Source organism: Phoca vitulina, unplaced genomic scaffold (genome assembly GCF_004348235.1).
Source record: "Phoca vitulina isolate PV1807 unplaced genomic scaffold, GSC_HSeal_1.0 scaffold22, whole genome shotgun sequence".
Lineage (NCBI taxonomy): Eukaryota > Metazoa > Chordata > Mammalia > Carnivora > Phocidae > Phoca > Phoca vitulina.
In genome coordinates this window covers 45510867-45528380 of record NW_022589725.1, presented here as the reverse complement: position 1 = coordinate 45528380, position 17514 = coordinate 45510867, and the positions used below count along the sequence as shown (strand labels likewise).

General features: G+C 40.0%; 2 protein-coding genes across 6 annotated transcripts in view; one reads left to right on the top strand and one right to left on the bottom strand.

Annotated features, from left to right (window-relative positions):
- Positions 1 to 17514, bottom strand: part of LIMS1 (LIM zinc finger domain containing 1) — a 156836-nt gene that overhangs the window by 39459 nt on the left and 99863 nt on the right. The window lies entirely within an intron of this gene.
- LOC116641647 (dual specificity protein kinase TTK-like) lies at positions 1631 to 6273 on the top strand. The gene is given in 6 exon segments (XM_032419465.1): positions 1631 to 2314; positions 2317 to 3167; positions 3392 to 3592; positions 3594 to 3847; positions 4069 to 4433; positions 4436 to 6273. Coding segments are annotated over 6 exon segments (2394 nt in total). The 5' UTR covers positions 1631 to 1692; the 3' UTR covers positions 4537 to 6273.

Genomic DNA, 17514 nt, shown 5'->3' with positions numbered 1-17514 from the left:
ATGTATCTTTCCTCTTCAGTTGTTTTATTTTTAACACAGAACATATTTTTCATGTATATTTTATTGCATTAAACATTTGAAAATACTGGATAGGATTAAGCAGAAGAACTGAAAAAATTTTTTTTGCGAACTTTAAAAAGGCTTCTTCTCTTTCACTAACTTCAAGTTTTGTGAAGTGCATATAGAAAGACAAGGAACTGTTTTAACTACCAGGACTGAGAGTTACTATTAATGTGATCAAAAGATGTGGAAATGATTTAAGGTCACAGGAAGCCTGAGCACCTAGTGATGTCAGTATAAGGCTATCTACACATAGCTAGAGCTTCAGTTTCTCCTAGATATCTTTTGCATATTCCTCCTCTTCTTCTGGATCCTGTCTTCAGCTTTTTTCTCTCCCCATATAGCTCACTATCCTCTGTCACAGAATGAAGTCTGGGTTTTTGAAAGTAGCTTACAGGGTTAGGTAGGAAGCTCTTTGTTCAGATCCTTTAGCTCTTTTCAAAGTGACAAAGTCTATGGATCCAGCAATAATATATAAGAAGATGATCATGATGACCACAAATAGACCTCTCATTTCCTGATGGAAGATTACTAGAATATTTTTGGCATGCTGGGAAAGTGGTCTTTTCCCTCTACCTGCTGGCCCAGGGGCCTTTCAGCAGAGGGCGCTGGAGAGACCGAGCGGAGGAAAGGGTTTTGCACGCGGGTCCTTGCATGCTCTCTTGGCAAGCTCCTGGGGGGCAGAGCTTTCTCGGGTCTAGCCTCCAGCAGCACACACAGCTTCTTCAGCGTCCAGCTCATGTGGGCATGGCAGCCAAAAGCAGCCAGTTGGCAAGCAGCTTGCCTGGTGGTTCTGCAGCAGGGGGCCTCTGGCTCCTGCAGTGAGTGGCAGCCCACAGCACGCTGACTGCGCTGCCTGGCCTCTCCAACCACCACACCGCCCACCTCCCCCACTCTCAGCAGTTCTGGAATGGAGCACCCTGTGGCCCCCTGTAGGGAGGCTCTCCTACAAGTGCAGATTTCTAGCATGTTTCACTGGTGCAGCACCAGAGCAACTTCTCTGCTGTCCCCACGAGCAGTGAGTCCTGGGTGGGGAGGAGGGCTCCTCCTTGCTGGCTCTTTTCAGCCCTGGAGTGGTAGCTGCTACATATAGCTGCTATTCCTATACTATTAGCCTTCTCTCTACTTTGTACTAGCCAATCCCTTACTACTGCAAACCCCTGCTGGAGTTAATAACTTTTTAAATCTTTTTATTAAACGTTCCTCCTTCAAATTTCTGTGTGGTTTTTCTCTCCTGATTGGATCCTGATTGAACCTCGGCCAATACGAGAGGCCAAAGTCAGGACTCTTAACTGACTGTTCTTAGACTGCATCTGGTCCTTTATCTAATATGAGGCATCTGTCTCACTTAAAACAACCAAATCTGCATTTGAAACTAGAAAGGGACGGGAGGGGCGCCTGGGTGGCTCAGTTGGTTAAGCGACTGCCTTCGGCTCAGGTCATGATCCTAGAGTCCCGGGATCGAGTCCCACATCAGGCTCCCTGCTCAGCAGGGAGTCTGCTTCTCCCTCTGACCCTCCTCCCTCTCATGCTCTCTGTCTCTCATTCTATCTCTCGCAAATAAATAAAATCTTAAAAAAAAAAAAATTGCTAGAAAGGGACGGGAGGAGGAGGGCACAGGAAACATGAGAAATGGAGGCTGAAGATTTAAGTGGCAGAGAATTGACAATCGATTCTATAATGAACAAAGTGGGAGCTATTAAAAATAAATTTAAAAATGAAGCCCTTACGGATGAGCTAAGCTTGAATTACAGTCAAGCAATTGAAGCCCTTCCTCCAGATAAATATGGCCAAAATGAGAGTTTTGCTCAAATTCAAGTGAGATTTGCTGAATTAAAAGCTATCCAGGAGCCGGATGATGCCCATGACTGCTTTCAGATGGCCAGAGCAAACTGCAAGAAATTTGTTTTTGTGCATATACCTTTTGTACAATTTGAACTATCGCAAGGTAATTTCAAAAAAAGTAAACAACTTCTTCATAAAACTGTAGAATGTGGAGCAGTACCACTGGAAATGCCGGAAATTGCCATTCGGAATTTAAACCTTCAAAAGAAGCAGCTGCTTTCAGAGGAGGAAAAGAAGAGTTTATTAGCATCTACACTATTGACTGCTCAAGAATCATTCCCCAGTTCACTTGGACATTTACAGAATAGGAACATCAGTTGTGATTCCAGAGGACAGACTAGGAAAGCCAGGTTTTTGTATGGAGAGAACATGCCCCCTCAAGATGCAGAGATAGGTCATCGAAATCCCTTGAAACAAACAAAGCTAAATGGTCGTGCCCATTTGGAAGAGTCCCAGTTAACCTTCTAAGTAGCCCGGATTATGGGAAGACAGATGGTTCAGTTGTACCAAGTCTTACAAGAAGACAGATGTCTGGATCAGAACGCCGAGATATGATTGTGCCTGGATATAAATCAAGTGGAAATGATTCCAGTGAATTGAGAAATTTAAAGTCTATTCAAAATATCCATTCCAAGGAACCTCTGATGTCAGATAAGAAGAGTTCTGAACTTATTACTGAAACTGAATCAAGCCTTCTAACAAAATTAGAAGAAACTAAGGAACATCAAGAACCAAAGGTTCCAGAGAGTAAGCAGAAACACTGGCAGTCTATGAGAAACCCAGAATGTGTAAACCAGAATCCTGCTACATCTTCAAATCAGTGGCAGATTCCAAAGATATCCTGAGAAGTTGATACAGAGCAGAAACAAACCACTTTTGAGCAACCTGCCTTTTCAGTTTCAAAGCAGTCACCACCAATATCAGTACCTAAGTGGACTGATCCAAAATCTATTTGTAAAACACCCAGTAGCAGTGCCTTGGATGATTACATAAGCTGCTTCAGAACTCCAGTTGAAAAGAATGACTTTCCACCTGCTTGTCAGTTGTCTACACCTTATAGCCAACTTGCCTATTTCAAGCAGCAACGGCAGCAAATACCTGCTACCCCACTTCAGACTTTACAGATTTCAGCACCCTCTTCAACAAATGAATGCATTTTGGTTAAAGGAAGAATGTATTCCATACTGAAGCAGATAGGAAGTGGAGACTCAAGTAAGGTATTCCAGATATTGAATGAAAAGAAACAGATACAGGGTGCCTGGGTGGCTCAGTCGTTCAGCGTCTGCCTTCGGCTCAGGTCATGATCCCAGGGTCCTGGGATCGAGCCCTGCATCGGGTTCCCTGTTCATTGGGGAACCTTCTTCTCCCTCTGTCCCTTCCCCTGCTTGTGTTCCCTCTCTCGCTGTGTCTCTCTCTGTCAAATAAATAAAATCTTAAAAAAATAAATAAAAATAAAATTTATAAAAAAAAAAAAGAAAAGAAACAGATACATGCCATAAAATATGTGAACTTAGAAGAAGCAGATAATCAAACAACTAAGAGTTACTGGAATGAAATCGCTTACTTGAATAAACTACAACAACACAGTGATAAGATCATCCAACTTTATGATTATGAAATCATGGACCAGTACATTTACATGGTAATGGAGTGTGGAAATACAGACCTAATTAGTTGGCTTAAAAAGAAAAAAATCCATCAATCCATGGGAACGCAAAAGGTACTGGAAAAGTATGTTGGAGGCAGTTTACACAATTCATCAACATGGCATCGTTCACAGTGATCTGAAACCTGCTAACTTTCTGATAGTTGATGGAATGCTAAAGCTAATTGACTTTGGGATTGCAAACCAAATGCAACCAGATACAACAAGTATTGTTAAAGACTCTCAGGTTGGTACAGTTAATTATATGCCACCAGAAGCAATCAAAGATATGTCTTCCTAGGGGCGCCTGGGTGGCTCAGTTGGTTAAGCGACTGCCTTCAGCTCAGGTCGTGATCCCAGGGTCCTGGGATGGAGCCCCACGTCAGGCTCCTTGCTCAGCGGAGAGCCTGCTTCTCCCTCTCCTTCTGCCCGTCGCTCCCCACTGCTTGTGCTCGCTCTCTCTTTCTCTGTCAAATAAATAAATAAAATCTTAAAAATATATATATATATATGTCTATCTCAAGAGAGAACGGGAAATCCAAGTAAAAGATAAGTCCCAAAAGTGATGTTTGGTCCTTAGGCTGCATTTTGTACTATACAACTTACGGGAAGACACCATTTCAGCATATAATTAATCAGATTTCTAAATTACCTGCCATAATTAACCCTAATCATGAAATCAAATTTCCTGATATTCCAGAGAAAGATCTTCAAGACGTGTTAAAGTGTTGTTTAATAAGGGACCCTAAACAGAGGATATCCATTCCTGAGCTTCTGGCACATCCATATGTTCAAATTCAAACTCATCCAGGTAACCAGATGGCCAAGGGCACCACTGAAGAAATGAAGTATGTTCTGGGCCAACTCGTTGGTTTGAATTCTCCATTTTGAAAGCTGCTAAAACTTTATATGACCACTATAGTAGTGGTGAAAGTCATGATTCCTCTTCATCCAAGACTTTTGAAAAAAAATGGGAGAAAAAATGATTTGCAGCTACTCATAAATTGTCAGCTATAACTTGTAAAATATATTGGACTGTTATACTCTTGATTCTCTGTGGAAATCTGCTCTTAAAGACAACTTCACCCTGAAATGTCAATGGCAGAAAAATTCAGTGGATTATCCTCAAAAGAAAACTGTAAAAATAATAACCGCTAATGATACTGTATATATTAAATTGTAGAATTGTTTTTTCTCTTTTATGCTTTCCTGTAAATCTCCTCTATTTGATACCATTTCACACTTAGAATAGTGGGTGAACAACTGAAATATATTCTGAAGAACTATGTAAATAAAGCTTTGTAGCATAAAATGAAAAAAGAAAAAATAGAAAGGGATGGGAGGAGTGGATTATAACATAAAAAAGTGCAGCATAGTAAAATGGCAAGTTAGAAGGGAGTTCAAGCCAGTCGACCTCACTCTGTTTCTCCAAGAATAGACTTATCATTCAACTCGGGGCAAGAGGATAAGGCAGCCCCCACTCTCCCTCACCTCCCCAGTACAGAGCAGGCATCCCTTCCAATGAGCACTCTCTGGTACAAGGGGCATGTCTGAGGACCAGTCAATTTGGGTTCTTCTAATATTTTCACACTAGGTATTAACCCAGGAAAGAGGCAAAGAAGGGGACATACCTCCGTTTCAGCCCTCAAGAAACAAAAGAGGAGAAGAAAGGAACCTACGTTAACCTTCAGTAAGCTCTCACTCATCTTCAAGACTGTAAGGAGGCTGATGATAAGAACTGCAAGCTTCCTGAGCATGTACTATGTACCCGCTCACGTGGCTGTGGGGTATTCTGTGCTACTTGCTGTGAGTGTTATACAGGTCTCCTTGGTCACCGCTATTCCTGTTTTCCTCAGAGTCATGAGAGTCTTGCTGTGTAATACCTAAGCAGCAGCCTGCTTCCTAAACAGTCCCTCAATTTCAGAATACTTGTGGTGAAAAGGACCATATGCACCGCTTAACACTGACTCGTGTGCAGCTCTGCAGGGGTGGTCACACAAAGAGCCCATCTGTGGCTACAGCCAGCACAGTTCCAGGAGGGCCTGCAAGCCAGCCCTGCGAGGTCTCCAAGGCCTGTCCCACGTTTCTGAGCTTCCACATTTTCTGAGGGGATCGGGCAAAATCTAAAATGTAATACAATAATATTCAAAACAACTTCTGTCATAAAATGCGCTTTTAAGAGATGATACATTACCTTATTATTATCTCTTCTATCTCATCATCTACCTTGCTTTCACTCCCCATATATACGAAAGCTGAACTGAATGGTGGGCACAAACAATGAACGGGAGTCACTGAACTGTGAATGCTGTGTGAAACATGGCAGCAGCCGCGACAGGGAGCGGAGCAGCCCTGAGGTCCTTCTTTCCCTTCCCTTTACAGACATCCTGGTAGCAGCTGTCTGCAACCCTCAACGGGCTAGTGTTGGACCAACTTCACAAGAGCTGTCTTTGTTCAGCCTGCCTTCCCCCCTCCCCATTCTTGCAGGACTCCCTGAGGACGCTGCTCCCTCCTCCTCTATCTGCCACAAAGAGGCTAGAGACATCATCCAGTTCCCACCCCAACCACAAACCTTCCAGAAATACTATTTGTAAAGAACAATGTATAAGAGAAAAATCAAGAAAAAGGCTTGGGAGAGAAACAATACCATCAAGCTCACAAAGACTATTTCAGTTGCTTTTATAATTGGGGTTTACACATGTGCATGTGCACCCATGCATGTGTGTTGTCTTTTAATATTTAATTACTTAAATCATGTTAAATAAAACTTAAACCTTCCTGACCGCAGGACATGGAGACTCTTGCTCTAACCCTTTTACAAACAGAACTGATGCCAAGGGTTTCAGTTTAGGACAGCAAACGTGTACTTGGATGACTGTGTCTACCCAAACCTTTAACTGAGCATAGCAACACGTAAAACAGAACAATCTCTTTTCATGGCATAAATAAGCAAGCAAAATGTCATCAAAACTAACTTGGCACCAGGTCAAATTCTAAGCTGGGACAATAGAGCAAAATAATTGAGTTCTCAAACAGCCTGGAATCTAAGTAGGAAAGCAAATGCAATGATGAAATGCTGAGAATGGTTCCCATAAACTAATAAAACCATATAGTCTGAATATAAGTCAACGAGCTGTCTAGTCCTCAAATGATCCTGTCTGTGACAGCTGCATCAAAAGTCAAGGATCTGCCTCTTAAAAGGGGTAGTAATTTCTACTCTTGCACAGACAGCCATATTCCAAACTAGTAGAGACAAATGACCACATGATTATTTCAAGAAACAGTTTTATCCTTTCAGATAAAACTGCTCTGAAGTAAAGGAAATAATTCTGTGTTAAAAGGGTAAATGAGAAGCAAACACCAAATCAATCACTAAAAGTTAAGATGCTGGCAAAAGTGAAGGGACAGAAGAACAGTTAACATTTTAAAAGGGCAAAACCCAAATTCTACACTGTTGTCATGATAAATATTCAAGTCATAAGGGATGCATGAATGCTCTCAGGGACAAAGGGGGAAGGGATGAGGGGGAAAATCATGTGGTACAGTTTATTACCCTGAGCACAAATATAATTAGTGCTCAGTATCATAATGGCTCATAAAGTAATGTCAGTGTTTTCTCATCCAGAAATCAATTTGTTTACTTGCTATGCAGGTGCAGATTGCCTCTAGGCAAACTGCTTAAACACACATGAACAAGCCAGTTTACCTTCCCTTTTATTTCATGTTTCCACGTAAATGGAGACAGCCTGAGTCATTATTACAGAGCCCAGAGGCCATAACCCAAGGGGCTCACTTTTAGCTCTGTAGAAGCAGTTTCAGACAGTCAGACCGTGATTCACATTTTGGTTCTTTAGTAACATTTGCATTCCCTCTTATATTTTCAAGACTGAAGAGGCAGAGAAAGAAGCCGGAGGCTTTTCAGCTCATTTACCATTCATTCGACCCTAAACATCATTTCGTGCCATAAGGTCTGGCACTGCCTGGCAAAGAACAAACTGTCCCGAACCATGAGAATTCTGAGTACATGCTCCCTTGGGTATTCTTTCTTGATTTCATTATACTTTCTGAAAATCTTGCACTTTTTTTTTTTTTAATATTTATTTATTTATTTGAGAAAGAGAGAGAGAAAGAGAGAGGAGGGGCAGAGGGGGTGGGAGAATCTCAAGCAGACTCCACTCTAAGTACAGAGCCCCAGGCGGGGCTCAATCCCAGGACCCTGAGATCATGACCTGAGGCAAAATCAAGAGTCAGATGTCCAACTGACTGAGCCACCCAGGCGCGCCCTGAGAATCTTGCACATTTTAAGTGGCTCCAGCACTTAACTTTTAACAAGGTGTCTTTTTTTTTTTTTTTTTTAAGATTTTATTTATTTGACAGAGAGACACAGCGAGAGAGGGAACACAAGCCCGGGGAGTGGGAGACGGAGAAGCAGGCTTCCTGCAGAGCAGGGAGCCTGATGCGGGGCTCGATCCCAGGACCCTGGGATCATGACCTGAGCCGAAGGCAGACGCTTAACGACTGAGCCACCCAGGCGCCCCAACAAGATGTCTTTCAAGGGAGAGAAGTCAGGTGAATTCCAACAAATTACTAATACCAGGTACTCAGGAAGCAAAGCAGAACGTTTGTTTCTCTTTACAAATGTTTCTGCTTTGCAAATAGATGTGTCTTCCCAAACAGTAAAAATGGATTTGATATCCAAAATGAAATACAATAAACCTTCCTTGAAAAACTCTAAATCTGTTAATATTATTCAGTTGGCAAATGGAGAAACTCAAGCTCCTAAAAATAAGTGACTTGCAAAAGTCAATGACTAAGCCGTGATACCAGATATTGGACCTGGTCTCTGCTAACCCAGGCTCCAAAAGCTATCTTAAATGGCCTACATTCTACTGGCCAAGTTTTTATTTTCAAAGTAAACATAAACTGTCCCACAAATGAAACAAATCCATCTTTGCCATGGAGGTAAGAGCTGTAAATGAGATGCTCAATCCAATCTCTTTTGATACAAATTGTAAAAGGCTTAATAATTACCATAGGCAGACATCCTAGTTAAGGTAAGGGGCTCCTATCTCTTTCCACCCTCCTCCTCCCACCAAACCTCCAAATTACACATGCCAGAGCCACAGATGCTGATATCCTGGTTGGGTTTATATGTCACTGACAGGCAAGTAGCTGACAGACTATTGTTATAGATGTTGATTAGGCACAACCACTGATAAGCCCAGTAAGTGATAAATTCTAATGTGATAATTACGTATGAGGAGGGAAAAGTTAAAACTGTGTCACTTGGGGCGCCTGGGTGGCTCAGTAGGTTAAGCTTCTGCCTTCGGCTTGGGTCATGATCCCAGGGTCCTGGGATCCAGCCCCGCATCAGGCTCCCTGCTCAGCAGGGGAGTCTGCTTCTCCCTCTCCCTCTACCCCTCCCCTCCCCCCTGGCTCGTGCTCTCTCTCTCTCAAATAAATAGATAAAATCTTAAAAAAAAGAAAGAATGCTTAAAAAAATAAAATTGTGTCACTTATCATGATACATATCAAACAATTATAAACTTAATTACTGAAGATTTCAAGCACATATTAAACTAGTGAGAATAGTGAAATGAATCCCATTAAATCCAACTTAATGCAAAAAGTTCTCAAACCATGACCAATTTATCTATTCTTCAACCATAAAATATTTTGAAGCAAATTCCACCATCATATCACATCATATCCATAAATTCTTTAGCATGTAACCATAATATATATTTAAGCTCTTATTTCCTACTGGGATGTAATGTAGCACAGTAAATTTTGAAGGAGGCTCAGTACAAAGATGCTTGACTTCCACTGTTTCAAAATGACAGACTCTTACGTGTGAGCAGGCTAGTTTTCATATCAGGCGGAGATGCCTCAGCAGCTGCCGCAGGACCGGGGGAAGGTTCAGGCAAAGAATCCGGTCTAGCCATCCCGCCCCTTTCCTTCTCATCACTTCCACAGAGCATCACTGCTTTTGTTCTGTACACCACAGTGCCCAGGGAAATCCTGTCCCTGTCTGGAAAAGATGATTCTTTTAAAACCTTCTGACTGGACCTTCTATTCCATTCCTGAGATTCTCAGATACCTGTTTTTTGTTGTTTTTGTTTTTGTTTTTTGTCTGTTCCTGTAAAAATCGAAGCTCAAAACATGGACTGGTTTTCTGAAATGGTCTGATACTTTACCACTTCTATTATGAGTGAAAGTTAACTCATTGGTATATACCAGTTTTAACTGGTAATTGAGTTGATCAATCTCAGTTGCTATTTCTCTATATACAGCTCAGAAGATCACCCTACGCTCATTCATAGAGAAGCATCTTGCCTGGGAACAATCCTGTAAGTCCTTCTTTTCCCCCTCAAACATGGCTGAAACATTACAAATGAGTAGCACACACATAAGCTGTGGCCCATTTCTAGTTCCATGCATATTCATGCTTCTTCCCTATAATACTGTCATTTTTTTCATTCCCATTACAACCCTAAGCAATCAGAATTTTGATAATAAAACATACCATTTCATCTCAGTACCATTCAACAATGCCTTCTTTAAGTAGTTATAATAGCAGATGGCAATATAAAGATGTACAAAGGTGACAGTAGTAAGTTTCTGCTGAATTGCACAGTTGATTATGGTGGCCACAAAACTTACCAGTATCAAATAGACATTTTTCCAAAGAAGGCAAACCGGTGGCCAAAAAACACATGAAAAGATGCTCAACCTTATTAAACATCAGGGGAAATCAAAACCACAATGTAGTATCACTTTACACCAATCTGAATGGCTGTTACCAAAAGGACAAGAAACAATCATTGTTGGTAAGGATGTGGAGAAAAGGGAACCCTCGTGCACGGTTAGTGGGAATGTAAACTGGTGCAGTCATTCTAGGCAACAGTATGGAGGTTCCTCAAAAAATTAAAAATAGAACTACCATATGACCCAGTAATTCCACTTCTGGGTATCTACCCAAAGAAAACAAAAACACTAGTTTAAAAAACATATGAATGGATAAAGAAGATGTGCTATGTATATTTTATACTGGAATATTACTCAGCCATAAAAAGAATGAAATCTTGCCATTTGTGACAACAGGGACGGACCTACAGGGTATTATGCTAAGTGAAATTAAGTCAGACAGAAATAGACATACCATATAATTTCACTTATATGTGGAATCTAAAAAACAAATAAACAAATAAAAAACAGAAAGAGACTACATAAATATAGAGAACAAAATGATGGCTGCTGGGGGAGAGGGTGATGGCCAAAAAGGTTGAAGGGGATTAAGAGGTACAAACTTACAGTGGTAAAATAAATCACAGGGATGAAAAGTATAGCATAGGGGATATAATCATTAATACTGTAATAGCATCCCCCCTTAACCTGTGATGTTTAATTCTCCATCCACTGACCCCTACTCTGTTCTCTATAAATCCCACTTTTCCTCACTGTATTTGGAGTTGAGCCCCATCTCTCTCCCCCAGTGGGAAACCTCACTGCAGTGGTCCCTGTACTTAATCTCGATCCTGAATATCTGCCTTACTGTTGTTTAACAAGTGTCACTGGATATTGTTTTTAACAGTATTAACACCTTTGTGGAACCCCCTCATCTGCAGTGTAGTAGGCTGGACTTCCTGACCTCCTTCTAATGAAAGCGGTAAGTCATTTCTGAGATTTGGTTATAAAAAGACTGTGGCTGCCCTCCTGAGCTCTCTCCCTCTTCTGGATCACCACCCCCCACCCCCTTTGAGCCTTGAGAAGACTACAGCCCTGACTGAAAGCTCAACAGCAGTATCACAGAAGACCCTGAGTCAAAGTCACTGAATGAAGACCTGGATTCCTCACTCACAGAAAGTGTGAGATAACAAATGCTCATTGTTTTAAGCCTGCAGTCAGTAAATCAGTACCCATAGGCCAAATGTGGCTCACTGTATGCTTCTGTAAATAAAGTTTTATTGGAACACACACAGCTACACTCATTCACTTCACGCATTTTCTACAGCTGTGTTCACACTACAACAGCAGAGTTAAGTAGTTGTGACACAGAACGTGTGGTATGCAAAACCTAAAATATTTATTATTTGGCCCTTTACAAATAAATGTGTCACCTCCAGTTGCCCCTAAGTTTGGGGGTAATTTGTTATTCAGTAATACGTAACTAATGCACTCTGATCTTACAGCGTCACAGCTATTCCTCTCTCTATATATAACACCTTTTAATTATCCCTGTATGTCTGTTTTTTCCACCATACACAGGGTTCCATGTTAGTAGATAATGAATGTTTTCATCAACTTCATAACCCCATTTCCCTGGCACACAGTAGGACCTTAATAAATGTAGACTGAACCAAGAATGCCTAGACAAATATATTTTACCTACTAATGTGGGAAACTCACAACCTAGCAATACATCCTTTAAATAAAGTACATTATATTGAGAAAAGCCAAAATTACAAGTGGTGCTGAATACCTACTACTTCCAGTTGAATCCATTTTAAAGGTATTTGTTGACTGCCACAGAAACAATGATTCTAGATCTAGGAAAATTGTTATCTTTTAAACTGGCTAAACTTTTATAAAACCTCATTGTTTAAAATACCTGTACATCAGTTTATATCAGATACTTCCAAGATTATTGCCATTAGTTGTAACCATGAAACAAAGAATATATTTTCCAGCACCTGGAAATGTTACTGAAATTTTCCAAAACACTGCAGAATTTCAGTTTTGTCCCAACAAACTCTGCATATCAGAATTAAAAACTAAAGTTGGCAGCAGCAGCTGTCAAACATAAGTCAACATCCTACATGCAATGATTCATCGTAGCTTTCTATCTCAGTCTGGTTCCCGTCTCACTCTGTTTGCCAGGGGCAGGAGGACAATACTGTTGGCAAAAATAAAAACTTGGATATTCTTGTAATGTTCAATTTTAAGGAATATATTCGTTATGACATATAAATGTAGTATTTTTAGTTTTTTAAACCTGGATATTTTCTCTGGCAAATTGCTACAAAGAAGAGGCAGAAAAATTCCATTTTTGTTTCAATCTTACTATCCACAGGCAAGCACAGGAGGTTAACCTTTACTTTTATGTTCAATGGTAAATTTTTAACTTTTAAGATATGATCAAATATATTCAAAACTTCCACATAAGAAAACTTAACTCTAAAACCTAAGTGAAGCCTAAGTTTTGTGGTTAAGAGCTCAGACTTTAAACACAAGACACAAATGGGTGTGGCCCTGGGTTCAAATCCCAACTGCCCAAATTACCAAGCATGTGTCTCTAAAGTCCTTTCCTTTCCCATCTGTGTGAAAAGGGGGAAATACGCAGCACCTCACAGGATTATTGTGAGGATTCAGAGGCTGTGAAGCACTTACCATATAGCCAGAAAAGCACTAAATGGTATGAAAGGCCAAGATGATTTCTAAAAATAATTAATGAGTTTATATTTATATGGGACATATGTATTAATAATCTGACTGTGGGTTTGGGAAAGATTCTAAATAGGACACAAAAAGCACAAACTTTATAAACAGAAAAAAATCAATAAAGTATCAAAATAAAAAAACTTCCGCTTTTCAAAAGAAACTTATAAAAATGAGAAGATAAGCCACAGACTGGGAAGAGACATTTGCAAAATATTTATCTAACAAAAGACTTATACGTAGAATATAGCAAACACTGTTAAAACTTAGAAACATCCCAATAAAAGATGGGCAAGAAAATTGAACATTTTGCCAAAGATACACAGATTGCAAATAAGCGTATGAACTGATGCTCAACTACATGAGTCATTAAGAAAATGCAAATTAAAACCACAATGAGACACTACTACCCACCCTCAAAATGGTTAAGATTGAAAAAAAATTTACCAAACCAAGTGTTGGTGAGAATGGGGAGAAATGGAACCCTCAAACACTGCTGGTGGGAATATAAATGGTACAACCTCTTTGGAAAGGAGTTTAGACATTTCTTTTTTAATACTTAAAAAAAAAGATTTATTTATTTGGGAGAGAGAGAAAGAGCACGCGTGGGCAGGGAGGGACAGAGGGAGAGGGAAAGCGAGAATCCTGAGACAGACTCCCTGCTGAGCATGGAGCCAGAGGACCCTGAGATCATGACCTAAGCTGAAATCAAGAGTTGGCCACTTAACCTAAAAATTTAATATACATAAGCTACCCAAAACCAATCATTCCACCCAAGAGAAATGAAAGCACATGTCCCTGCAAGAATTTGTACAAGAATGTTCACAGCAGCTTTATTTGTAATAGCCAAAAACTGGAACCAACTCAAATGTCAACCAAGTGACTGGCTAAACAGATTATAACATGTCCCTAAAATGGAACATTACTCAAGGATACAATGGAATGGACTGCTGATACAGGCAACAACATGGCTGGATCTCAAAATAAGTATGCTGAGTTAAAAAGCCAGTTCAAACAAAGAAAACATTATTGTATGATTCTATTTATATGAAAGTCTAAAAAATACAAAGTAATCTAGAGTGACAAAAAGCAGATCAAAGTCCCTAGGGATGCAGGGAAGGATTATAAATGGGCATGAGGAAACTTTGGGGATGATGATCGTGATTATCTTGATTGTGGTGAGGGTATCACTGTGTATACTTGTCAAAACTGATCAAACTGCACATTAAAATTGTGCACTTCATTGAGATTCATTAATTCAACCTCAATAAAGCTGTTTCTTAAAAAACTGCACACCAGAATGATTTTTATTTTTTATTTTATTTTATTTCTATTTTTTTTAAAGATTTTATTTATTTATTCATGAGAGACAGAAAGAGAGAGAGGCAGAGGCAGAGGGAGAAGCAGGCTCCCCGCGGAGCAGGGAGCCCGATGTGGGACTCGATCCCAGGACCCTGGGATCATGACCTGAGCCGAAGGCAGACGCTTAACCAATTGAGCCACCCAGGTGTCCCACCAGAATGATTTTTTTTTTTTTTTAAAGATTCCATTTATTTATTTGACAGAGAGAGACAGCGAGAGAGGGAACACAAGCAGGGGGAGTGGGAGAGGGAGAAGCAGGCTTCCCGCCGAAGCAGGGAGCCCAATGTGGGGCTCGATCCCAGGACCCTGGTATCATGACCTGAGCCGAAGGCAGATGCTTAACGACTGAGCCACCCAGGTGCCCCCCACCAGAATGATTTTTAATCTTTATACACTACTGTATGAACAGACCACTACTATGGGTTGAATTCTGTCCCCCCAAAAGATATGTTGATGTCCTAACCCCCGGTACCCGTGAATAGGGTCTTATTTGGAAACAGAATCTTTGCAGATACAATTAAGATGACTGATGTACTATTACAAAGAGGAGAGGAGACACACAGATAAGACGCACCCACAGGGGAGAATATCACGTGAAGAAATGGACACATATGGAGAAGACAGTCATTAAAGAGGTAGAGGCTGGAACGATACATCTATAAGCCAAACAGTAAATAAGCATTGCCGGCAAAAGCCAGAAGCTAGAAGAGGCAAGGAAGGATTCTTTCAACTTCAGGTTTCAGAGGAAGCAGGCCCTGCTGACACAATGATTTCTCACTTTTAGCCTTCAGAACTGTTAGACAGTAAATTTGCTGTGTGAAGCCACCCAGTTTATGGTACTTTGTTACAGCAGTTCTATGAAACTAACATAACAATTAAAAAGACTTAAGGAGTTGGGGGTGCCTGGCTGGCTCAGTCAGAAGAGCATGTGAACCTTAAGTTCGAGCCCCACACTCGGTGTAGAAATTACTTAAAAATAAAATCTTAAAAAAACTTGAAGGACACTGGAGTGGCTCAGAGGGTTAGGTGTCCGACTCTTGGTTTCAGCTCAGGTCATGATCTCAGGGTAGTGGGATCGAGCCTTACATCAGGCTCTGCGCTTAGTGTGGAGTCGTCTGGAGATTATCTCCCTCTCCCTCTGCTCCTCCCCATGGCTCATGTTCTCTCTAATAAATGAATAAAATCTTTAAAAAAAAAAAAAAACCCAAAAAACTTAAGGAATTGTATATTTATGTGAAAACACGTTTATTTCTAAAAGTAGATATTCTATAGGAGAATACTTGTGTCCAAAGTTGGTTTTAATCACAGAATGGTCACTGGGTCTCACAGATACACAATAAATGGCTGTGTTTCCAAAATACATATTTTTATACATAAATATATAAAAAATAAATGTTTCATTTTAACAGCATCTATCCAAATAATATAGGTAAGGTGTAAATTTTAGTCAACTGCTGTTTTTTAAAATAAGTGATTTATAACTGATACTTTAACATTTTTTGTGTGTTTTAAACCAATAGGAAAGCAATTATAATGGTTAAAATCTTGGTATTTAATTGTCATGGTAAATCATTTAGAAAACTTTATGTGTATTGACAACAAATTCACAAACTGATTCTGCTGAAGTTGAGGTTCATTCCAAAATGTCTTCAGCTATACAGAAAAACAGAAAAGGGATCTTTATCTAAAGACTTTTCACTCCTTTTAACAATTCCTTTCATACAGCTAATTTTTAAGCATTAACATTGCTATTTTTAATTTCAGCATATACTTTCTAAACTATAAAGAAATATTTTTTGTATTTCTTTGGTAACAAAGAAAACATACTCCCCTTCAGAAAAGAAGTTTCCCAAAACTAATGAAAAACAAAATGACCATGATGTTTTGATCATGATACTTTGGTAGATATAAAAGAGGTACTGCTAAGCCACTTTAGTTTCTCATTTCTTCACTCATTCAATGAGGAATAGATACTGGACAGTGATGACCTACTAGGTACTATGGTAGATGCTAGAGATACAGAAGAAGTAAGGCAAGGCCTCTGGGCTTGGAAAATCCTCTCTATTAATGGGGGGGGCATAGGAGAGGGACAGGTAAGCGAGAAGGTTGAGGAGGGGTATGCCTATAAAACCAATTATTACAATATAAATACTTGTGGATTTTAGTCTTTTAAAAACATCTGTGTAGGGCACCTGGGTGGCTCAGTCATTAAGCATCTGCCTTCGGCTTGGGTCATGATCCCAGGGTCCTGGGATCGAGTCCCACATCGGGCTCCCTGCTCAGCGGGACGCCTGCTTCTCCCTCTCCCACTCCTCCCCCTGCTTGTGTTCCCTCTCTCACTGTGTCTCTGTCAGATAAATAAATAAAATCTTAAAAAAAAAATATCTGTGTAATTGAGATACAACTGGCATTATGTAAGTTTGAGGTAGCCAACCCAACCTGTTGGTTTGATACATTTATATATTGCAATATCATTGCTACAGTAGCTTTAGCTAACATCTTTACCATGTCACATAATTATCACTTCCTTTATGTGCTGAGAACAGTTAAGTTCTAGTCTCTTAGCAACTTTGAAGTGTTTAATACAGTAGTGTTGACTATAGTCACTATGTTGGGCATTAGATCTCCAGAACTTATTTATCTACTAGTTGCAAGTCTACACCCTTAAAACAACATCTCTTCAATTCACCCACCCCTTCGGCCCTGGTAACGACCATTCTACTCTGTTTTCACAAGCTGAGTTTTTTTTTTTAGATTCCACATATAAGAGAGATCATACAGTATTTGTCTTTCTCTGACTTATCTCAGCATAATGCCCTCAAGGTCTATCCATGTTGTGGCAAGATTTCCTTCTTTTTCACAGCTGAATAATATTCTAGTACATGTGTTTGTCTGTATTACACTCTTAAACACAGGTAAGAAAGCACAACTTACTACCTTTTAAAAAGCAACCCTGGCAAACTGATAACTCTGTGTACCACAGAGGAAAAAAAACTGTTATTAATTGTGTGATGTATTCATTGTTAGGAAGATTAAACGTGCTCTCACTGAACCATTAAATAGTAAGAATAGACAAAAATGGCAAAGCTGCAATTTTATCCCAACTGTCTACTATATTTCTAAAATTAAAATATGCACATTCGTTTTTCATCCAAAAGACAGGT